At 50.7% G+C, this 24,309-nt stretch overlaps 2 protein-coding genes across 2 annotated transcripts in view; both read right to left on the bottom strand.

Moving 5' to 3' along the window:
* cbwd (COBW domain containing) overlaps window positions 1-24,309 on the bottom strand; it is a 244,096-nt gene that overhangs the window by 71,133 nt on the left and 148,654 nt on the right. The gene's annotated exons all lie outside the window — the stretch shown is intronic.
* The window catches only part of ipo11 (importin 11), a 94,056-nt gene that overhangs the window by 6,345 nt on the left and 63,402 nt on the right, over window positions 1-24,309 (bottom strand). The window contains exons 20-23 of the mRNA XM_064296900.1: window positions 24,213-24,309; window positions 21,133-21,209; window positions 6,129-6,208; window positions 5,564-5,644 (exon numbers count right to left, since the gene is read on the bottom strand). The exon at window positions 24,213-24,309 is cut by the window's right edge and continues 19 nt beyond it. Coding sequence (XP_064152970.1) covers window positions 5,564-5,644; window positions 6,129-6,208; window positions 21,133-21,209; window positions 24,213-24,309 — 335 coding nt within the window. The remainder of the gene's footprint in view (window positions 1-5,563; window positions 5,645-6,128; window positions 6,209-21,132; window positions 21,210-24,212) is intronic.

Genomic DNA, 24,309 nt, shown 5'->3' with positions numbered 1-24,309 from the left:
CAGCCAAGAACAAATGGCGCATGCGTACAAACCTCCTGGGGGTGCCTCACATTCGGGGTGGAAAGGAATAATAATTTTTTAAAAACGTACGTTTTCCAATTTTCCAGGGTGCAAGGACACATTCTGTCCCCTATCATGTGACAAGGGACTCATGTGGTGAGTGTGCTGAGCTTCTCCAGTGTCACATGACAAGGGACACTGTGGTCAGTGTGCTGGGCCTCTCTCCCAATAATAGGAACTACAGGTTCACATCCAGGTGTGTAGAGCAGCCGTTTCAAAAATGACAATCATTCACAAGGGAACTGAATCAGAAAACACCCACAAAAAACGGACTCAATTAAAAGCCGATGACAGTCAGCATTAGCTGTGGAAGAAAGCAGGGAACCCACCCGAACAAGGTACTGATTAAAGCCGCGTATTTAAACAAAAGAAAAACAGGAGCCTGCAACTTTATTTTTTTTTGCTTCGTCAGCAAACCGTGAGTAAATGCGTTAAGCAGAAGCCGATTGGACAAATAAACGAGGTAACACACAGTTCCATGCATCACCCAAATGCGCCTGGAGCATTTAGTTAATGCGCAACCAGAAAGAAATACGTCCACCAGGTGCGGCAAGTGCCCCAATTAACAATTTTAATTAAACCATTAGGAGACAAAACAGGAGCTGAAGGAGGCCCCCCAAACCAAACCCACAAGGACCCCAAAATCATGTCAGTTTCCGGAGCGACGGTGCCATCTACAACCCCTCCAAGGCTCTGTGTCCCAGCTCGAACTGCTCTGGGACAGCTGAGGCGTACCCCCAGACGCATCCCGTGAACAACAGGCGGGGTTACCTTCCGAAACATGTTCATCAAAAGGACAGGTCCCAGAGCGCGTTTAAATTAGACACATCTGTTACACGGGTAAACAGATTATTCAAAAATCTATTCAGGGCAGCGCGTGGCTGCGCCGTATCCGGAAAGAACAGAAGAGAAACAGGGCCCTTTGCTTCACTTCGCCCGGAGTTGTTTCCCAGGATCGCCGAACTGCTGCATCCAGAATGATACTGGACTGCTCCCCTTAAATCAGAGGGAACCCCTCCACCCCCAGCCCCTTCTCACCTCATCTGCCCCCTCCAGGGGTAGAGAGACACGAACACTTAGAGAAATGACCCAATAAAAAGTATTTCCTCAGCCAGTATTTCGTTTGGGGCGGACGGTTTCCACGGCGAGAGAAGAGGTAGGTTGGGCTGTGGATATGGAGGCGGACAGGCCCTCCAAAAGGCAGATCGCTCAGTGTGGGGGGGGGGGGGGGGGCGCGGTGACTGCTACGAAATTAAAACCACTTTAACGAGCGTTCTCAGTCCTGACAAGGCTCATCCTTCAGGGCTGTTCCTTCACCTGGCCGCCCCCAAGCACAACAGGCGCGACTCGGGGGGGCGTTCCTCTTCTCATATTTATTTATCATTACATTTTTTTTTTAAGCACCTTCAAAAAAAAAATTCTAATCAAATTCGCCCCCCCCCCGTAGCGCGTGAGTCACAGGGGCCGAGATCTGCTCGGCCTGGAACGCTAAAGCAGGGCAGCGATTAAAGAGAGAGAGAGAGACGGGCGGGCGAAGACGCTCGAAGGGTTAGCGGCAACTACCGCCAAGGAGGAGGCGGTCAGACAGAACTTCGCGAAAACGGAGCGGTGGGCGCCCGGGGGACGCGTTGAAGGAAACGTGAGCGGCGGATCGAGCCCAAACAGCCTCCTCGAGCGATGTCTGTTTTTCCGGGAAAAAAAAAAACGTTGGCGCACGAAACTGGAGGTGGCGACGGTGGGGGGGGGAGCGACTCCGAAAACCGTCTTTCTCGAGCAGCTCAAGGGGGGGTGGGCGGCAATGTGGTATAACGGGTAAGGAACTGGTCTTGCAACCCGAAAGGCCACAGGTTCAATTCCCGGGTAGGACACTGACGTGCTCTTGAGCAAGGTACTTCACTTGCACTGCTTCAGTGTATATCCAGCTGTATATAAATGGATACGATGTAAATGTTACGTAAAGGTTGTGTAAGTCGCTCTGGGTAAGTGCGTCTGCTAAATGCCTGTAATGTGATTGGTTCAGCTCGATCTCCTTTCGAGGGGGCGATCTTATGGTTTTTTTCTCAAACTGTCTCAGCTAGGGGCTCAGCCGTCTTCTGTCTTCTCTCCCCCGAGGAGACTCCCCCCCCACCGTGAGGCAGTGTGCGGCTTCCCGTCTGCGACGCCGCACGCGCTGCCGTACGAAAATAACGACCGATTACTTCACACGGACTGGCTGACTGATTAACATTACGCAACATCCCTTCTCCTCGGGGCAAAAGTGCGCGTTCCTGTGTCTGTCTGTCAGTTGAAGAGAAGGCGACGGAGGTAGCACAGGTAAGGAACTGGCTTGTACCAAGGTGCAGTTCGCCTAAGACACTGCCTGTACCTGAGCAGGTACTTAACCTGCACTGCTTCAGTATATATCAGCGTATAAGGGATGTAAATGCTGTAAAAGTTGTGTAAGTCGTCTGATAGAGTGTTCAATGCCTGTAATGTAATGTAATTTAATTTAATGTAATGAGAAGAGAGCGATTCTGCGTGCAGGCAGGGCTCAAACGACTTGATCCTGTAACGGCTTCAGGGTTAGAGGGGGGTGGTCTCTGAAATTCTAATTCACAAAAGATGACACCCCAAAAAAAACAAAAAGACTGCAGCGGGTTTATAATGTGCTAATGGCCTTTCTGTTTGAGAAAACATTTTAGAGTAAAATGGTCCGTATGCCCGCCTTTCTACTTCTCTTCTAAGCACTTTGAAAATAAAATAATACGGAAATGAAAGATCAAAATAAATACAATAGCTGAAATACTCACCTGGTAGGATCTGAGAATTATATTCCTGTTTAGAGTGCCTGTCTCCTGTGGTGAATTGATTTCTTTTTCTTTTTTTTTAAGAAACAGAAAAAATTTCCTTTCCTAATACAATGAACACTGATAAGTAAAAGGCAGAGAGGTTTCAATCTGCTTTTAAAAAATAAAGAAACCCACAACTAAAGAGGTAATAAAAAAAACTACAATGAAGTCTCAACTTGATTGACGCAACGACCACTTACACGGAATCACTAAATTAAGTCTTACATTTCCGAGTCTCTTAAGTTTCACATCAAGTTTTCCTGTTAAGAACTGCGATAATGGCACCGAGGGTTAGCCTGCAATCACATTTCAGATATTTCTGGATTAAATGTTTAATTTCATTAAAAGATCCAAAGATCGAGCTCTCCTTTTCAGTCCACTGGGTACATTTTCACAGAACATTTTAAAGATAGTTTAATGGTGAAAGCTTCTAAGTTAATTTACCCAAACGAGACTGAAACTACAATGCCAGCATTGCTGACTCGTTATAGCCCTTTCACACTGTACAGCTGGAACCAGGCTGGCCCCAGAAAAAGAATTTAGGTTTACTTCTGTTCCTTAACAAACGAGGTGATATCTGTAGACAAGTATTTGTTAAAACCCCGCCAGTAGCAAAGTATTTTCCATGCAATAAAACCAAATAGCATCATCTTGGTTTCCGCTTGAAACTGGAACCGCTCTAAAAAAACATTTAGATTTCAGTTAGCAGGCCTAAACAACCACTGATCTATTCAGACATGAAGCTTTTCAATCAGCAATGATTTCAATGAAATGTCCCAGATTGCATTCAAATTTAAAAGGAATGGATCGTTATTCGGTACGTAGCCACACAGGGTTTGTGACTCCCAGTATGTTGCCCTGTGTCTCCTCTGGGAAGTAATGACATCACAAAACTTTCAAAGCAGAGAAAGCTCTCCAGGACACCCCAGGACTTTCACAAAGATAAGACCCGAAACGTGGAGGAATTTCCCCAAGGATGTTTCCTGTCGTGTTTGCGAAGCGAAGAGCAAGGAGAAGCGCAAAGAGAGAAAACAAACACGTTCCTGTGGCCACACAAAAGATAGTGTCTGTTTCTCAAATGATCTAAAAACTAGATACCCTTTCCCACTGTAGAGCTGGAACCAGCCTGGCTCAGGGGTACATCCTTCCCCACTGAACCGCTAGGAATAAAAGATAATATTGGCGTCGGGGCAGTTTCTCGGGACAAACAGAGGTACACACAAGCTGCTTTTTTAAAATACCGCAAGGTTATTTCAAAGCATCAATGCGACAGAAAATCGATCGGAAAAGTACAAAATCACCGAAGCAACTTTAAACTCCTTAAGTGTCGCAGCAAACGCAGTGTCTCCGACCCCGCCTCTGACACCTCAATAAAGACAAAGACAGAGAAGAGAGGAGCGACACAATCCCCACCGGCTGTCCCCCCACCCACTCTGGGGGAGTTCGCTGGCGGGGACCAGTCACACTTCAGGGCGCGAACCCCCCCCCCCCCCCCAAGCGGCCGCCTCGACCTCCGCGGTGTCAGACAGCTCGCACGAAAACAAAATAACACGCCCCGCACTTCAGGGACAGTGTTCTGGGAGCACTTCCTGTTTAAACATCGATAAAGGAAGTCAGGGTTTATGGTTTAATCGCCTCTGCGGAGACTGCCCTCTCTTAAGTTCTCGAATCCGCCTCTGACACCCGCAGCCAGACGCCTCTGGTCTTGAGCTGAGGCCCGTGCGTCGTTGGGACAGGCGCCGTCCACACCGCTCGCGCCCCCATCGGAGCAGGCCGAACACGAAGCGCTAATGCTACCGCTAAGGCTAACGATAAGCCGCCAGCGCTCCCTGCTGCTCCAAACAAATGACAAAATAAAAAAAATAAATAACTTAGCCCAAAAATAAACAACATGAATACAGACCCACGAGGGCTCAGCGAAAGAAGGACGATCAGAGATCACATTCATTCGTATGCCCCACATTTAGTCTGTCTAAAAAAACTCAGTCAAAACTCTACAAACAGGTCAGAGAAACTCGGTTCCGTACAAACGATTTTCACATCTGTCAGTCACAGCGGGACTGGGGGGGTGTGTTCAGAACAAACCCGTCTCAGCAGAGGAGGGGGGTGGAGGGATGGACTGGATTTCGAATAACGGAACAGATGTGGATCTGTGCTGGAGATGGTGCCTCCAACCCCCCCCCCCCCCCCCGGCCCCGCGCAAGGACTCCAGGAACACACAGAAAGCGCCATCATCACTCCAAAAAAACAGGACAAAACGGCAAGCAGCTATTGGAAACGTAGATTGTGACACCAGCAGTGGGGACTCTGGGTAATTTGAGGGAGGGGAGAGGGTGTATTTCTGGAGTAACAGCAAAAGGTCAGGGCGTAAGTCACAGCAGCACTTCAAGAGCTTAAAATTACAGACTTCTGACTGATGTTTTTTTATTTCTGCCTAATTGCTGCTATGGGACTTCTGGCTTTGAAACATCGATAAAATGTTTCATTCACTTCTGCTTCACACAAAAAAGAGACAGAGAGCGTGTGTGTGTGTGTTTGTGTGTGTGTGTGTGCGCGGAGTGAGTGCACAGGTGTGTGTATGTGTGTGTGTGTGTGGGGGGTGAGTGTGCAGTTGTATGTGTGTGTGTGTGTGTGTGAGAGAGAGAGCGCAAGAGATTGTGTGGCCTCCTGCCTACCTTCAGCACTTGGACCTGACCCTCTGTAGTGATGTCTTTCAGCAAGCCACAGAAGGAGCGACACAGCGACTCTGCATAGTTCTACAGAGAGAGAGAGAGAGAGAGAGGGGGAGACAGACAGAGAGAGAGAGAGAGAGAGAGAGAGAGAGAGACAGAGAGAGAGGGGCTGTGACTCATGAGCGCAGTGGAGAAACCTCTCCCTTCAGCTCTGTAATTAATTGTTGTTTGTTGCCGTTTCCTGTCAATTCTGCACTACATCAAAAGGGTCAGAGAATGAGACTGAACTGAGAGGGAGTGCCAGCATCTACACCTAGAGGATACAACAGAATTACAACATTCACAGCATATTTATAACACCACTAGAATATTCACAGCGCATTAGCACCACAGGTACAACATTTATAGCTCATTTATAGCACATACAGTATACAGCTCACTGTTATCAAAGCTGTGGAGTTCCGCTCAAAACTACGTTACCCAGAATGCACCATCTTCAAATCATCACTTCCGGAAGTGAGCATTTCCTTACTAAAACTCACTCTTTACCTACTGTTTGTGGTCTCACCTGTAGGAAATCGGTGGCTGACAGGTAAGTGTAGGCGTTGATGATCTGGAAGCAGGTGCGGAGGTTTTCAGAGCTCAGTTCTGGAAGAGAAGAGGAGGAGAGAAGAAGAAAGTCAGTGACGGACAAACTCAATAAGCCGCATTCACGCAAGCAGGCCAGCCAGCGAACTAGAGCCTAAAGCCTGGCACCTCAAACCAGTGGCCCTGTTTGTCCATCAGGCCTTGGAGGTGCCAACACTGCTATAAGATCACCTCACATTAACGGCCTCCCTGTGGCTGACCTCACACTCCCGTTCAAAGTTGGCTGCTTTCATATTTTGATAAGAAGCTACCTGGGACAACCCCGCCTTTGACCCTCCGACCCCACCCCTTTACCCAGACTGACCCAATGAGGACCAAGAGGATCAGAGGTGGCCAAAGCGCAGGTGTGAGGTACTGGACGGCCGACCACACGCAAACCCGTCCGGTACCGGCACAGCTGCAGTGAGCGTCCCTGTGATAAACCCCGACTCTCTAAATCCGATGACATCCAGGTGAACAGAATCAAATTATAATTAAGTTCTTAACGAACTTTTCACACTGCGGGGAGAAAAAAAAAAAAAAGAAGAAGTTTTCCGGCGGTTAAGGCCAGAGAGTGTATTCCGGGCCGAACGGTAGATTAAGTCGGGGTGCCGCGCTTCCTCTCTGCGCCCTTCTAGTGCACGCCGCGAAACGAACCCTTCAGAAGCGAGCTTATAAAGAGCGACGCGCGCGGTGCGAGCGGCTCAAATTAAGTCCTGTGACTCAGGACTCGGCAAGCAAAGCGGTCGGCAGTTTCCAAAAAAAAAGTAATTTATTCCGGGACGAGAACCCACAATAGGCCCAGACCCGTCCCCGATTTCACGGGCTGTCTGGGTCTAGAGCTCCGTGGTCTGGCTCGATTTATGAATCACGTCGTGTGAGAGCGCGCCCGCCGCACGCCCAAAAAAACGAAAACGCGCGTCTCGGAAATCCGGCAGGCCCCTCGCGGACGCGCGCGCGACGCTAAGCGCTAACTCGACTCCTCCGACGCGCTCCCGAACCCCGCAGGGGCGCGGGAAACGACCGCTCGGCTCGGGGCGAGCCGCGACAAGCCGCCCCGTAACGTTTCATTAACGCTTCCGTCTGTTCGGCAGATTGCCGCGTGTCGGAAGGAGAGGCGGAGACGAAATCAAATTAAATTTTCGCGGACAGGACTTACGGCGTCAGACGGCGTTGCGTGCGTAACAGCGAAAGCGGTGACGGTCCCGGCGAGCGACATTCACGCGGCGGCAAAACGAAAACGCCACGTCGATAAGGCGCTAAAATGTCAATTCGCTAACCCGAAACCGTAGCACTAATTCAAACGCGTGCAGGCAACGTCCGCAGAGAGACACGAAACAAACCAGAAACCGTGATATAAACACTATCGTACTCCGGATTAATTACGTTTGGGGGGGACGCGCGCCATTTTTCGACGGTTATCGAAGCGCCCGCGTTTGAGCCGGCGTGCGATCGCAGGCCTGGGCCTCCCCCCACAGGCGGCGAGCCAGCAGGCTGCCGAGGTAACACGGAGATGAACACGATTACATCGCGATTAAGCTCTTAATCGGCCTTCTTTTTTCGCGGAGAGAAACCCCCCCCCCGCAACGGCTACGCGGCGAAAAAAACATGCACCTCGGGGTCCCGCGCGAATAATTAACCCGGGGTGCAGGGGATGGGTCGTGCCAAAGTCTGAGCAGCAGCAGGCTCAGAGATCTCTAATCCCTCCGTCTCCACATCAGCAGAGGCGCACTGAGCATTATATTCCAAAATGGCCGCCACACATCACCATTGGTGGTGGCTGAGGTACAGGAAGCTTTTCTCTCCTTCGCTGTAAAGCGCTTTAAGATCATGACATGAACACAGTCCAGTATTACTATTATTACTTATTGAAATCTGAAGTCTGACTAGCCATTTGAGGCACTTAACCTCCAGTTAAACACACACAGCAGAAAATGGATGCTTTTTAAAACTGACAACCAGTGTCACCAAGAAGCCAGGGCTGTTCAAGCAAGTGTCTAGAAAGAATTTATAACCAGATTTTGTTTTAATTCTGAGTGACGACCGATGTATCCACAACGGCGAAGTGAAGAGGTTTTCGGAGGTTGATTTTATTTGTGAGTTGTCCGCTCTGATCGCACGTTGAACACTGCTCTTGTCCCAGAAAGCGAGGCTCAGATTTTCCAGCCGAAGCGCCGACAGCGTTGGGAGCAGATCCCGTTGGGGGACGGGGTGGAGGGCGGGGTCAGATGACCCCTGTCACAAAGGCGCGGTTACAGCCTAAAAGACGGAGAATCACCACCAGGAGCAGAGCAGATTTGGGCGAATTTCTCTCTGTTTACACTGATGTGGAGCGGCAGTGCTGCCGACAGGAGCGGCTTCTGTTCAACAGGACCCTGAGGGAAGGAGGGAGGGAGGGAGCGCACGCACACACACACGCACACACATGGAGGCACACACGCACACACACACACATGGATGCGCACACACACAAACATACACATACGCACACATTCTTTGCACACATTCTTTCCCCTTCTTCTCTCCTTCTGCCCCCCTCCCCCCCCCACTGGGGTTCTGACCCCAAAGTTCACCCCCCCCACCCCACCTGCATTAATTTAGCCACCATCCCCTGGCCTTTAACCCATCAGCCCCGGCTTCTCTCTGCCCCTCGCCGCCCCCCCCGCCCCCGCGTCTCGCAGGTCAGGCAGAAAGGTAACGAAGCCGTCAGATCTCATAAGACGACAGCGCGGGAGGCCCGGGGAACGCGATGCGATCTGACGGGTTTGGAAACGGTCCGACGCGCGTCTCTCAGCGCGGGCCGCCTCGTCTCTCCTCTCCTTTTTCATCTTTCCCTTCCTCTTTTCCTCTCTTTCCCCTTCCTCAGAAACGCGCGAGCGCAAAAGCACGCTCTGAAAGGTCTGCTCTCAGAGAGAGACGGATTTTATTTTGACTGAAGAGAGGAGGGGAGCGAAGGAGAGGAGCGGAGAGAGAGAGAGACGTTTCGCAACGCGGGAGGAGAGCTCTCGAGCGGCGTGCCGGCGGGGGCTGGAGGTGCTAATCAGCGCGGCTCGCGGCGCTCGGTTCGAGGCGGGAGTCTCCGCCAGCGTTCCTCAAGAGGCCCTCTCCAGAAAGCACCAGGGCTTTCGCACGGCCCTCCACAGCCGAAACACGCACACGGACCGACGTTATATCACCCTCTTTCACCCCCTCGATCTCCTGCTTCTTCCGCTCAGAAAACAAGAACGTATTCAGTGTTTTTCAGGGTTGTTTTTAAGGCCGCGATCCTCAGCTGCCACCAGAGGCCTGTGGCCTTGCCGAGCGGCCTGTCTGGATCGACGCGGTTCCAGCTGCAGACGCAAAACTGATTCCCGACGGGGTAAAAACCGCGTTCACCTGCGCTGCAGCGGGAGGCTGCACAGGGAGGCGCTAACGCCAGGCTAAGGCCTGAAGAGCCGCCCGCTAAGCCTGGTTTTCATTGGCTAATAATAACCGTCATTAGCCTTTGAGCTGTTACCTCCATTGCAGAGCTCACACATTACCACATGCTGACATCTGCGATCTCGCACATATTTAATTCCGTAACAGAACAATGGAACAGCGTGGCGGCAGTGTGGCGTTACGTTTAGGCCGCTACACGTGCAACCTGGAGGTTGCAGGTTTTATTCCCGGGTGGGACACAGCCGTTCACCCGACTTGCTCTCAGGAAGTATCCGGCTGCATAAACGGATTGTGCGGGGGGGAAAATGGAAGCTGTGTAAGTGGCTCAGGACAGCACGCCTGCGAAATGCAATAATGCAGCCATTACGCTTCTCCACTCCGGCACTCTGAGCGGAAAGCAAACGCAACCGACAAGACATTTAGCTCAGTCACGTCCCTCTTTATTGTTGCTGCGAAAAGACAGCTCAGACTTTCCCGCCCTGCTGTGAATATTTATGCAGCGTGCTCCGTGTCGGAACATTCTAGTGGTGCGGCACAGACGGCGGCTCTTCATCAGTAACCCTTTCCCAACCCTGCGTGCACTCAGTAGCGAGTCTAATAGCGTTAGCACAGACCTGATACCAGCAGTGACGTGTTTACCTTGTAGCTAGCACAGACCCTACAGCTGCTTTCCCAACCCTGTGTTAGCGTTAGCACAGAGCCTGCATCTTTACCAGCAACAACAGTGCTTTCCCAACCCTGTTAGTGTTAGCGTTAGCACAGAGCCTGCATCTTTACCAGCAACAACAGTGCTTTCCCAACCCTGTGTTAGCGTTAGCACAGAGCCTGCATCTTTACCAGCAGTGACAGTGCTTTCCCAACCCTGTGTTAGCCTTAGCACAGAGCCTGCATCTTTACCAGCAGACATGCTTCAACCTAGTGTTAGCGTTGCCAGGCGCTCTTATCACAACAGTGCTTCCAACCCTGTGTTAGCCTTAGCACAGAGCCTGCATCTTTACCAGCAGCGACAGTGCTTTCCCAACCCTGTGTTAGCCTTAGCACAGAGCCTGCATCTTTACCAGCAAAGGCTTCCACCCTGGTGCATTACAAGACTGCTCTTACGCTATCGCTAAGGAGCCACTTTGGGACAAACACAGACATTGACTGGTTGCCGGGCCCCACCCACCCCACCATTAACCATAAAGCAAAAGATCTCATATCAGTGCAATCCACTATTAATATCATATCATCATGTTTCAGGATCAAATAAAGCTCTATAATTCAAAATAACTACAACACACTATACTACTACACTATTTATAAATTACGAAGTGTACAGATGATTCAAAAGTCATTTATAATGCAGGACAACAGTACTCTTGCACCCAGAAACAAGTTCCCTTGGCCACAGAACCGATAGCGGCAAAGTTTCCTTTAAAGAAAGTGCATAAAATGATTAAATGACATGTCACGACTTCATAAAAAGCGCATTACACATTACAGAATTGTTGTCATTAGGAAACAGATGATTTATATGTTATTTGAAACGGGGCAAATTTCACTCCGCGGCGAGACCAAGCTGCGCGGACTGCAGGGCGCTGATAGCCGCCCAGTTTTCCCGCTCTTTTGAATTCGGGCCTACGAGGACCGTTCCCCCTACCTCCCCCCCCGAACGGCGGGAAACATCAATCAGACCTGACGACTGCACAGACTCGTGATGAGTTCCCCGGCGAGTCGGGTATTTTTCACCGCAGTCCCCCCAAAAAAAATCTAAAATAAAAAACGGGTCCAGCCACCGGTGCACGGGGATCGATCGATTGCCTCGTGAAGATGGCGGCACGGCGGCTAATAAAGATTATCCCGTACCGCCACTAAACCGCCATCTCTGCCGCTGCAGTGGAGCCTGCAACTTTATTTAAAAATGAACTGTTACAGAAACCTTTAAATATTGTGGGGGGGCGGGGGGGGGGGATTAATTCTTATGTACCAGACTTCAAACAATTACAACATAATACATAAGGAATCCTTACCCAGGTAACTTTTAAAAAATAAAAAATAAAAAAAACTAACTCCGAGTATAAAAGACCTGGAAATCACGAACATCTCCAGTGATTTGGCGCACTCCACAGACAGGACCAGAAAGGCCACGGGACACATTTGGGCATAATCACACCTCCCCCGGGGTCCCCGGAGAACCCCGCCGCAGCCGCTGAAATCGCACTCATGAGCGCAGACCCCCGTTACATAAGACCCGCGTCCCGCCCTCTCCACCACAGCCGATCCGAAGCCACGTTTTCTTTCTTTCTTTCTTTCTTTTTTGTACACATCGAATGTTACTGTGTGTTGTTTCCTCTCTGGTGCTGGCTGGCAGGTTGACGCTGGCCGTATGCAAGGGTATTAAAATCGCTTTCGAAAGTTTCTGACATCTGCGATTATTGTTGCCAGGTAACCGCCGGGGGGGGGGGGGGGGAGCAAACGGTCTTTTGCGGGATATAAATCACAGAGAACGAAACAGATGGACCCCGTCCCTTTTTTATCTCTCCTTTCCACCTGTTTTTTTTTGTAACAGGGCGGAAACGTTGAAACGGGTGCACAGATAAGCCTTAAATCTGAGAGGAATTAAAACAGCTCTGACAAGCGGAAATGCCCTCTCCACCCCCACCCCCCCCTCCCCCCGCCTTTCTCTTCCATCGCTCTGCTCCTTTCATCTTTTTCTCCAACGGTCATTTTTTGTTTTTTTAAATCAAGTGCAAATTTGATTATGTCCCAGGTTGTTTTTGTGAATAATTCCCCTTAGCGGGGACGCATTTGAACTTCAGCGAGCGTAACGAAAAATATGTCCCTCCACGGCTAGGGAAATGTTCTTTTTAAAATGTTTTTTTTTAATTTATTTATTTTTAAAGAAAAAAATCTTATATTACAGTCTGAATCATGGTCTGGTGAAACGTCGGGATCGATTTGCATGCCGCGTGTGGATCGTTTGGGCCCGAGTGGTTTATTATTTTTTAATTTTTATAAACGACCGAACCACTCCAGTTACCTGCCTTCCACAACAGGGCCGCATCGACAGGTCCACGGGAAATAAAATCAGGACGTAAGTAACGAGCCGACAGGTTATAAAAGGATGGGATGTTATCGATTATGGGACTAAACAAGATGGATGCTCCCAGTGTTTATTTAAGCTCATAAAATCAAAACAAAGACCAAAAGCCCCGCGCTGAGCGATTAATGCTAATGGTTGTCTTTTTTATTTGCGTGTTTGTTTGTTGTTGCTTCCCCTCCGAACCGCAGGCTCCATCCACCGTCTCGGTCCCCGTGGAAGAACACGGATCCATAAAACATCACGTTTCGCCGCTCGGCAGAGCGCGACCATTTAAATCAGGATGCGAAACAGACGCAGGTAACGACATTAAGGAACTCCACCCCCTGTTTATTGGGGTGCAACGTGCAAGTCCAGAACGGGGGGGGGGCGGTGGAAACCACGGAAACGGCAGGAATGGAACAGCCTTTTTTCTGTCTTTTCCAAAAAAGCACTCATAACAAATATCCAACACTTTTTACTAATTGGCTGCATTTATACAACACCTTTCTTTCAAATCATGATTTCAAACCCAGTGAGCCAAAGCAGGAATCGAAATGTCTAGAGGGGTGGAAATCTAGGTTGCAGGACGTCTTGATGTTTTAAACGGATTAGGTTAACCGCAATTTTAAGAAGACTAAAACCAGGTTTTAACCGGATATAGCTCAGCTACTTTTTAGTTGGCTAGAAAACTTTCGCTTTTCAACGAAATGTAGCCAGGTTTTACCTGAATGCCTTTCATGTAGATGACGGTTTCACCACAAACCTTTACACTGGGAACGAACATTACAGCACAAGGGGCAAACTCACCTCAACCATCACCTAAGTGATAATGTACCCAACGATACATATTTCTTGCTTTTCTTTTGTGAAAACGTAACACACAAACACACACATATGCGCACACACACACATGCATAAAACACATTGAAGCACACTTTCAATCACACGTGCACACACGAATGCACGCACAAAAGTGGTTACTTAAGAGTTGAGCCCTGGAGATGTGGTCCGGCACTGCTGATGAGATAAATATTCATGAAGACGGAGCAGCAGAGAGCAGATTAAATCTCCTCTCAGTGGGGATTATCATCATTAACTGTCTGTACGGGAGAGAAGGTCAAACACACACTCCTCATAATGCTAGTACGGTTTCATACTCCTCTCGGTGTGTGTGTGTGTGTGTGTGTGTGTGCGTGTGAGCGTGTGTGTCCGTGTCTGCTTTTGGCCTCTTCACCCTCGACGTCAAAGACGGGAACCTGGAGCGTTTCGGCGGGGCCTGTGCGACCGTTTCCACGGTTTCAGAACTCTGGCGGTATTAGAGGCTTTTCAAAGGAAGCGACGTGGCTTACCAACACAGCTGGTGCGCAAGCAAACTCAGAGTAGATTTCAGAAAAGACTGAAGGACGATCGCCGTGATTTGTTTGAAACAATGTACCACGGCTGAAACTGTACTGTGAAGATACAGAATCATCATATCTCCCATAGCTATTATGTGCTATAAGACACTGTAATAGATAAAGGAGGGAATTTCTACTGGGCCAGTGAAGAGAGGAAAGTCCCTTAGGGGGGTTAAGGGTGTGGGGGCAACAAGAGGGGCACAGGGGGTGATGAGAGAGAGCAGGGGGAGCTGTCAGAGTGCCCTACCCCGGGGACGTGTTTCTGCCGGCCTGCCGTTGCTGGGGAGATGGCCAATCAAGGTTACCAGGCCTGAGGCATTCTGGGGTATGTGACTGACAGCGTGTGGGTAGCTGCTTGTGTGTGTGTGTGTGTGTGTGAGAGTGTGTATGTGTGTGATAGAGAGAATGTGTGTGTGTGTGTAGCAGTAGAAGGCGCTGCAAGCTGTCCTCAACTCGACCAGACATCGGCCAAGGTCGGTGCCCAATCAACAGATAAATCACCAGAGCAGCACAATCGCTCCAGGCTCTACCACCAATCAGAGACCAGCAAGACCAGTGAGTGACAGCGCATTCAGGGACATCCACCAATCACACGCAGAGACAGTCACCCCCAACAATCATGTGCAGCGTCAGGCCATATCCACGCAAAGTAGTCAGGGCCCCATGCCAATAGACCCTGCAGAACAAAGGGATTGGAAAAAAAAGGTGAAGAGGAAAGAATTTTAAAAGACAGATGAGAACGAGTTCAGGCCACAGGAGCAAATCTGTCTGCAGCAAAGTTCCAGCGAAACAAAGGAAAGAAAACAAGAAAACCAAGACTATGTAAACTTGAGATCACAGAACCCTACAACGATGAAGTGGGGGGGGGGGGGGCCTTGACGTTGGCTGTCTACGCAGGTGCTCACAGACGCATCGACGAACCAGCTCTGCGTTCGCTCTATTCCGGGAGTTAAAAAAATAATAAAATCCAGAGCGAACTGAGCGGCGGTAAGAGTAGCACGCAGAGTCGGCGACACAAACAGCCGCGGGGAGAACGTCAGGAACACAAACGCAGCCCCCGCGCCAAACCGCACCGCCAGCCCGCCCTGTCGACGTCCCGAGCGTCGCGTTTGGCAGCGGCTGAAGTGCGCCTTTCGTTCAGGAGATGCTCTTAGCCACAGCAGCTCGCAGCGCGGGACAGGGGCACCCAATCGTATCCGAAAAGGGCAGGTGCGGGTGCAGGCTTTCGCCTTAGCCCAGCACTACAGCACCCGATTCTGCTTATCAGGGTCCCGATTGAAGACCGTTAGTTAATGAGTTGAACTGGGTCTCAACACACTGGCCCTTATTAGGATGAGACTGAACACCGCTGGTGTAGGAAAACTGAAAAGCACTGATCAGAGTTACGCGAGTAAGAGACAACACACCTGCCTAACCACACTCCCAGGGCCTTTTAGCGAGTGCAAAACCAATGAAATGACCAAAGATTGGTCCTGGTATTTGCTTTTCGCCAATCAGTGGTCATGTTACTGGTTTTGCACGTGCTAAAGGTCTTAGCCAATCAGGCTCCCAGAGCAGTGAGTGTACATGCAGCGTCGTAAAAGCGCCAGTGGAAGTTAACTGTGTTAATCCAGAACCAAAGCACAGACCCTGAACAGGTTCAATGCAGAGACAGGCTTTAGGGTCTGGAACCGAGGACGCAACCGGCCAAAACGGCGCCCGGAGAAGATTCCGGAAGGGGTTCCGAGGAGCAGAACGCGAGGCAGCTTTGGGGCTGACGAACACGACCGCGCAGCCCAATGAAAAGACAAAAATGGGGGGAGGAGGATGGGCCTCATGTGGCACAGTCCGTAGGGCAGCCGACTCTCATCCCAAATAAGAACCCCCCCCCCTCCCCCCGTGTGTCCAGGGGTTCCATTCCCAGCAGACACCCTCTGTACCCTGATTCCATCTGCTAGCCTTTCTGCTTTCATCCAGCGTGAATAAAAGTGGGGCAAAAAAGCAGGCGCCTGTAGTAGAAAATAAATACATGTATAAATAAATAAATAAATGAGTTCCCTTCCAGGGGAGAGATGAGAATCTAGAGACCGGCTCCTGGGCCGCTTGATAATAGCAGAACATCTGAAGTCGAGCGAGCGCAGTGTGTCGTTTCCTCTCTGTCACAGAACTACAGTGAGCACACTTAGTTCCGCAATATAAGCCTGCTAATCTCCCAAACAGCACCCTCTGATGAACAGTAGAGCTGTGATCCCGTTAGATGTAAATAGAACACAACAGAATAGAACACAATAGAACAGAAAAAGAGTAGAACACAATAGAACACGACAGAATGAAGTTGAAGAGAACAGAATAGAATGCAGCAACACAGAACACAGTAGAACAGAAAAGAATAGAACAGAACAGAACAGAACAGAACAGAATTCTGTAAAATAGAATAGAACAGAATAGAACAGAGCAGAAGGCCTTCATCCATATTCATGAGTGCACTGGTCAAACAGACGACAGCAGGACCGTGAGGAAGAGGAGGCATCCCCGATCCTGCCACTTTTCTGAAGGATAAACGCCTGATTCATAACCAGCACTGCCCGCAAGCTGTTCAGAAGAAGTAACCACGGAGACATTTTTCAAACGCGTGTTAATTGATCCTGACACCGTGCGGGGACAAAAACCAGCACACACACACACACACACACACACACACGCACAGTTCGGCTCCCGGGAACCAGGTGATCTCCCAGCATGCAACTTGCTGCCGTCGCGCCACGTCGGGGCACGCTGACCTTTCGGTGCCGAAGCTACGTCTGGCGACAGACAGACGGAAACGTCGAGTAGGAATAAAAAAAAAAAAAACAAGCAGACGAGCGATAACACTCGTCTAATTATCTGATAAATGCGCGAAAACGAATCGTCCTCAGTGGAGCTTTCATAGCGCAAACAACCGGCGCCAGTTTCGGCCAAAAGGGACTTAGCATCAAGGGACCGAGTTAATTCCATTTTAATTATGATAATATCGCGGTCCTGTCGGCAGTAAAAGGCTATAATAGCTTTTACAAACCTCTCGGTATGCTAAACCCAATGCTAAGATTACGACCGAGGGGATTGGTTGATACGGCGACGCAGCATAAATGCAGTCCAGCGCCTTTATTGGCCCAACAAGGTTTCTCGGGCCCGGAGTGCAACATTTAAAAAATCAATACAATAAAACTTCCATAAGCGGCGTTCACAATACGCACACCGCACACAACAATCACAGGTTAGAAAAACAGCCAGCGGGGCCTAAGTGTTCGAGCTCAGAACGCCTATGGGCACAGACAGGAAGGAGTCATTCCCTCTATTGCATTTCGCATCTTGGAAGCCTGATTCTGTGGCCCGATGGAGGAAGCTCAAACTCAGAGTTAAGTGGGCTAAGTGGGCTAAGTGGGAGGTCCGGACAGCTAAGAGGGGCACCAGAGGGGCACCAGAGGGGCGTCGCTTTAACCTGACGCAGCAGTGAAACTGTCACGGTCAAAGGGCACCCCAATTATAGTCATCGGGAAACCTATTTTTTTTTTTTAGCCTAGTATTTTTAATTACAGAACACGTTCTACCAGCCAAACTCACAAGCTGTGCCGAGACTCAGTTCCTCTCTGGGCTCACGCTCTCAGTTCAAGCTGAAATATTCAGTTCAACATATAAAATTGTTCCATTTTTCCTTAATAAGGTGACATTTGTTCCCATCTGCTTCTTACGTGACTGCGAAAAGTTGTTTTCCATTTGGGGTTGTGTTATAAAGAACAACAGGGAGGTGTTGGCAGAACTGAACCCTCAGAAAACTTTATTTTCATTCAAGGAACTGGCTGAACTGAAATGCAATTTACCACAATCGTTGGTAAAGGTTCACTGGCTTGAATTGAGAGGTTTTAATTTCTATGATTCAACTGTCACTCTCCATCACTACGGCAACATGAAGCTTGCAAAGGGCGGAGCAATCACGCTAAAATATGCCCCGGTTTGTATCATCCAATCAGAAGGCTTCAGTCTGCATAAATCAGCCAGTCACTGGACGAGACATACAGATGCCACCCACTTCATAAAGCTTCACACTCCCCAACACATCCATCTGAGACCCAACAAAAAAAAAAAAGGTTTTAATTTCTGACTTCATACAAGTGTCGGGTGACAAAAACATGCTGCAGCGAAAATGTTTTCTAAAATTTTAATTTATTTTATTTCATTATTTTTTTCCATTATCGAATGTCCCTCCGTAATGAGGCTTCCAGCAGGAGCAGAATATACGGTTCTTGAGATTAAAAAGCAGAGACGCGTGCCCTGCGGGGGACATAAAGGAAGTGGCGGGTCTAAGGAGGACATTACACAGGCCATTTCATCACCGCTAATTATCCCCCGGTAAAAACGGACCGGCGGTATTTTAACTCTCACCGCCGTGGGAAAACACAGCCTTCAGCAGCCCAGAGAGTCACCCTCGACCCTCCCCATCGTCCGCGCTCGACGCCCGCGCCGAAACCGCTAACGTCGCTCTCGAGGAGAGCGCGTTCGCGTCGGAGTCCGGCCGTTCGACCCCGATTACGCGGTCGCAAATTTTAACGAAGAGCGGACGTAGGCTAGGCATTTCTAACGAGCGCTAAACCCCTTAAGCCTATTTGTCCAATTAATTTACGTGCGAAGGGACCGAAGCGACGGCTAGGGCCGCCGCCGCGCGACGAGCTAATAGCGGGAAACTCGTTAGCGCGTGGCTAACGAGGATCGTCCCGCACCTCCACCAGCTCATTAAAAAGGGGGTGTCTCGCTCTCCATTAGGGACGGGAACGCCGAGGGGACATTACGAAAAATCATTTTATCGCTAAATGGCTTGTTTCTCACGATGGCCACGGCGTGGGGGTGGGGGGGGCGGGTGGGGGAGGAGTCGAGGGGGAGGGGACCCTACGGAGAGGATCCTTTTTCACACACAGTCACCCTTCTCAAATTAAAAGTAAATAACTCTGAAATGAACATAAAACATAACCGGAGCCAATTAGAGCAAAGCAACAAGTTAAATATTTAAAATGTTTAAATTCCACGCCGGCGAGAGGGCGTTCGGGCTTGACGGAACGTTCAGAAGGACGAACCGAAATTGCGTTCCTCTCGCAAACACGCACAACGAGGTCGTAGCCAAGGGGCTGCTATCTTTTAATGTTGTCGAGTCGAAAAAAAAAAAAAAACCACAACTTTTGTTTCCATCTTTTCCAGAAACGTGATCGGAAACGCAGGAAACGCAGACGCCGGAACGGGGTGTGGGGGCGTGCTCACGCTGCGCACTTCTGAACAGAGATTTGGATAAACGGTGCAATTACGACGCCGAATTGGCCCAAAACCGTCGTAAGACACCCGCCAGACGTCACAACGGAGCATAAAACACCGGCCCTAAATCCTCGCAGACGGGCGGGAAAAACAGATTTTATGTGCCCCCAAAAAGTTGTACTTTCTCCCGTAAATCAGAACTTCCATCTCCAGGAGGACAGCAGAACCCCCGCCCCCCCTCTGTGAGACAGGCGGTTTGTGTGAAAACTGAAGGCCGGTCGTAAATCCGGAGGTCCGTGCGGTTCGCCGTCAGACACGGGCCCGGCTCCTCAGACCTTGGGGAGATTCTGGCCGGAAGACGTTTGCCCGCGCCAGCCTCACCTCCGTCGCCAGGCCAACCAAGGTCAGGCGAGGTCACGGCACAAGCCTCACGCCAAAGACTCTGCTGGCCTGACTGTGTACCTGTTGTTGGGTCTTGGAGGTGCCAGTGTTACTCTAAACCACCTCCAATTTAATGGCTCTTTGGTGCTGACCTCATACTCTCATTGAAAGATGGCTGCTAGGATCCATACTTTGATAAGAAGCTACCCGGGCTAAGCTCGCCTTTGACCCCTGACCCCGCCCCTTCACCCAGACTGAGCCAATCAGGACCAAGAAGATCAGAAGGTTCAAAGTGCAGGCGAGAGCTGCTCTCCAGTCAGGCCACGGCCATTGTACCCTGGTGCTGACACATACATACTTACCCTGGACCGCTGCAGTAAAATATTCAGCGCAGAAGAAGAAAAATGTCAAAATAAAAGACTGCACACGTGACTCTGGAAAAGGGCTTCTTGTGTAAAGCGTCCAAACAACGTCAGGGAAAATAATTTAATTTGGGGACTCATCTCTCTCTCATATCTCCAGAGACCGCCGATGTCACAAATTTCCTCTGCTGCGCCGGTCCGGGCGCGGCGCGGCCCCAGAGCCGCCGGCAGGAAGCGGGTCGTCCCGGAGAAACGGCGGCGCCCTCGCCGGCGCGCCCCGCCCCGCATAACAACGAAACAAAGGAGCGGGCTCTCTAATCAGGCCCCGCGAGCGCCATCGATAAGGACGGCGCCGGCGCCAGGGACGAGACCCGCGGTCCAATCGGAGGCTGACCCCTGCCGACGCAACCGCGCCCCCGCCTGCCAATCAAGCGCCGGAGCGCACCGCACCTCAGACCCGCGCAACGTGAGCGCGATCACAAACAGGCCGTATCACAGGGAGATCAGCACGCCGCCATCCATATGCAAGGGGGAGAGTGACCTAAAGCACGTACACTCACACACACGCACACGCACACGCACAGAACCACATGCACACACACACACACACACACAGAACCACACGCACACACACACACACACAGAACCACATGCACACATACACACACACGCACACGCACAGAACCACACGCACACACACACACACACACACGCACACACACGCGCGCACACACACACACACACACACACACGCGCACACACACACCCACACAGAACCACACGCACACACACACACAGGCACACACATACACACGCACATACACACACACACACACACACAGAACCTCACGCACACACACCAGAGCATACTATAGCAGCAGCTGGTACAGGTGAGCAGGTCCAAACAAGGCCCACAGACCAGACCCAGATATCCTGTTAAAATGGGAAAAAAATGTTTTTTATAAAACAGCCAGTGGCCCTCACAGCCAGTGGCCCTCGTCTGGCGTGGGGCTCCTGTCTGGACTGTGTTAGGGGCGGGGGGAGGGGGTGTGGGGGGTGGCCACTCACCGAGAAGGGCGGACATATTCTGGAAGATTCTGAGAAGTTCTGGGGTGATGGAAGGGCTATTTTCCAGAGTCACCAACCTGCAGAGAGAGAAGATAAATGAACCAATCAGATTTCACCACTTGGGGAGGGGAAAACCCTGAATGCATTCCTTGTCTTCTTTAAAAAAACATCCTGGTAAAAGATTCCAGCATTTCTCAAGCTTCTGGTTGTGTGACTGTGTGCATGTGTGTGTGAGAGAGTGTGAGTGTGAGTGAGCGTTTTTCGTGAGAGTGTGTGTGTGTGTGTGTGTGTGTGTGTGTGTGTGTGAGTGAGAGAGTGTGAGTGTGAGTGAGTGTTTTTGTGTGTGTGTGTGTGTATGCGTGTGTGAGTGTGTGTGAGAGTGTGAGTGAGTGTTTTTGTGTGTGAGTGTGTGTGTATGCGTGTGTGAGTGTGAGTGTGAGTGCGTGTGAGTGTGTGTGCATGTATGAGTGTGAGTGTGTGTGCGTGTGTGAGTGTGAGTGTGAGTGTGAGTGCGTGTGCGTGTGAGTGTGAGTGTGTGTGTGTGTGTGAGTGTGAGTGTGAGTGTGAGTGTGTGTGGGTGTGTGTGAGTGTGTGTGTGAGTATGTGTGTGTGAGAGAGTGTGAGTGTGAGTGAGTGTTTTTGTGTGTGAGTGTGTGTGTATGCGTGTGTGTGTGAGTGTGTGTGTGTGTGTATGCGTGTGTGAGTGTGTGAGTGTGAGTGAGTGTTTTTGTGTGTGAGTGTGTGTGTATGCGTGTGTGAGTGTGAGTGTGTGTGCGTGTGTGAGCGTGTGTGCGTGTATGAGTGTGAGTGTGTGTGCGTGTGTGAGTGTGTGTGCGTGTGTGAGTGTGTGTGCGTGAGTGTGAGTGTGTGTGGGTGTGTGAGTGTGAGTGTGTGTGCGTGTGTGAGTGTGAGTGTGTGTGCGTGTGCGTGTGCGTGTGTGTGAGTGTGAGTGTGTGTGGGTGTGCACATTCAGCACTTTATGGAAAATCGATGTGAATCACCCCTGTGCTGCTGCTATGCAAAGTCCTGTTCCTCTGATTGTGATAAATTACTGATGATGTAACGACCCTTTAGCGGCTGATCGGGTCTCAGGGCTGCCAGTGGCGGGCCTTGGAGAGCCGTGATTGGTGGAGGCTCCCGGGGTCAGGATCGAAACGCACACTCCGTCCATCTCCCTTCTGCCTTGTTTTATATGTTTCTTTCTCTTTCTTTCCCTTCGTTTCAAATCTTCAAGGAACGTTAAATCTTAAAAAACAACAGAGCCGTTATTTACAAATTGATCTGCTCTGGCAACCGGGCTCGGTGTAATTTGCGGACCGGAACAGAACCCCGAAGGAGCCGGAGTGGTGGAGGACGTGTGGAGGGGCAGTGAGACACGGTGCTGTGAGGTTCAGAGGGGGGCAGTGGCAGAAGATCGATTAAGAACGAGGCACTATTGCTCATCTGCAGGAAGACACAACGGGACGGACTGAGGGAGGGGGACAGACAGATGGACACGTGGACGGTGGGAGGGAGAGAGTTAGAGGGAGAGAGTGGCAGATAGAGAAAATGGCACACATGCAAACACATATAAACACATTATTTCCCTCTCTCAGAGATGTCTCAGAGAGACAGACAGAAAGAGAGAGTGAGAGGTGGAGACAAACAGAGAGAGTGAGAGGTGGAGAGACAGACAAACAGAGAGAGAGGGGGAGAGACAGACAGACAGACAGACAGAGAGAGAGTGAGAAGCGGGGACAGACAGACAGACAGACAGACGGGGGGGGGGGGAGTGAAAGAGGGGGGAGAGGCAGAGACAGACAGACAGAGAGAGAGAGGGGGGAGTGATACAGCACTATAGCGTGTGTACACAGACTGGTTAAGCCTGCTCCCTCACACAGCCCAATAGAGCAGTCTCTGGAGAGAGCAGCTCAGGGCTGCTGGGAACTGCACTTGTTTACAGGGATTAATTTCATTATCTGTAGCTGAGTGGCAGCAGAAAAACACGCTCACGCTCACACACACATACACACAGGCACGCTCACACACACACATACACACAGGCACGCTCACACACACACACACACACACAGGCAGGCTCACATACACACAGGCACGTGCACGCACACGCCCAGGCACGCATGCACACACACACACAAACACAAACACACACACATGCATGCACACACATACACACACTCACACACACACACACACAAAAAAACACGCACAGACACCACAGCTTCCCATCAGTCACTGACAGAGAGAAGTCTTCGTTTTCGCAGTCACTGATGAGGGGAGGGGATTTATGGGCATTGTGGGTAAAGTAGCGGGGCAGGGCTCGATAAACACGAGCCACCGGGCCCAATTAGGGAGCTGTCAGGGGCTGCCGGCTTCACTCCGGTGACAAAGGAGAGATCGCGGCGCGGCATTAGCAGGACCTTTCATTCAGCTGGGCGCGCGCGGCGGGGCGGGACGGAGAGCCCGGGGGCGTTTAACGGCTCTGCCCGCCGCCTCCGCGAATAAACGCAGGCGCCCGGACGTGCCCCCCGCGCGCGAACGCTTCCTGCCCCGGCGCGCCGCGGCATCGAGCGCGCCCGGACGCCGCCGCTAAGGACGGCATTACCATGCTAACGGCCGCGCGGCGATGCTAACGCGCCCCGGCCGGGCCGAGCTTCGGGCAGAGGTTCTGCTTTAATCTGGGGGGCCGGGCGTCGTAAATCTGCCAACCCCGAGACACCAGGCAGCAGCGTGTGTGTGTGTGTGGGGGCTGAGGGGAGGGCATGTGAGGATATGTGGTTGTGTGTGTGTGTGTGTGTGTGTGTGTGTGTGTGTGTGTTTGTCAGCAAGTCAGTATGTGTATGTGTGTAAGAGAGGACAGGTGAGTATGTGTACACAGGTAAGGACAGGTGAGGACAGGTGAGTATGTGTACACAGGTGAGAACAGATGAGTACAGATGCTCAGGTGAGAACGTGTACACAGGTAAGGACAGGTGAGGACAGGTGAGTATGTGCACACAGGGGAGGACAGGTACACAGGTGAGTATGTGTACACAGGTGAGGACAGGTGAGTATGTGCACACAGGGGAGTAGCTCCGTACCAGAGCTCCAGGCCGTCCTCCAGCAGGTACACGTGGGGTGGCTGCATCACGTCTGTGCTGAGCTGGATCACAGGAAGCAGGAACGGGTACAGGTTCT

Source organism: Anguilla rostrata, chromosome 10 (assembly GCF_018555375.3).
Source record: "Anguilla rostrata isolate EN2019 chromosome 10, ASM1855537v3, whole genome shotgun sequence".
NCBI lineage: Eukaryota > Metazoa > Chordata > Actinopteri > Anguilliformes > Anguillidae > Anguilla > Anguilla rostrata.
The sequence above is the reverse complement of the archived record's forward strand: the minus strand, read 5'-3'. Positions and strand labels throughout refer to the sequence as shown.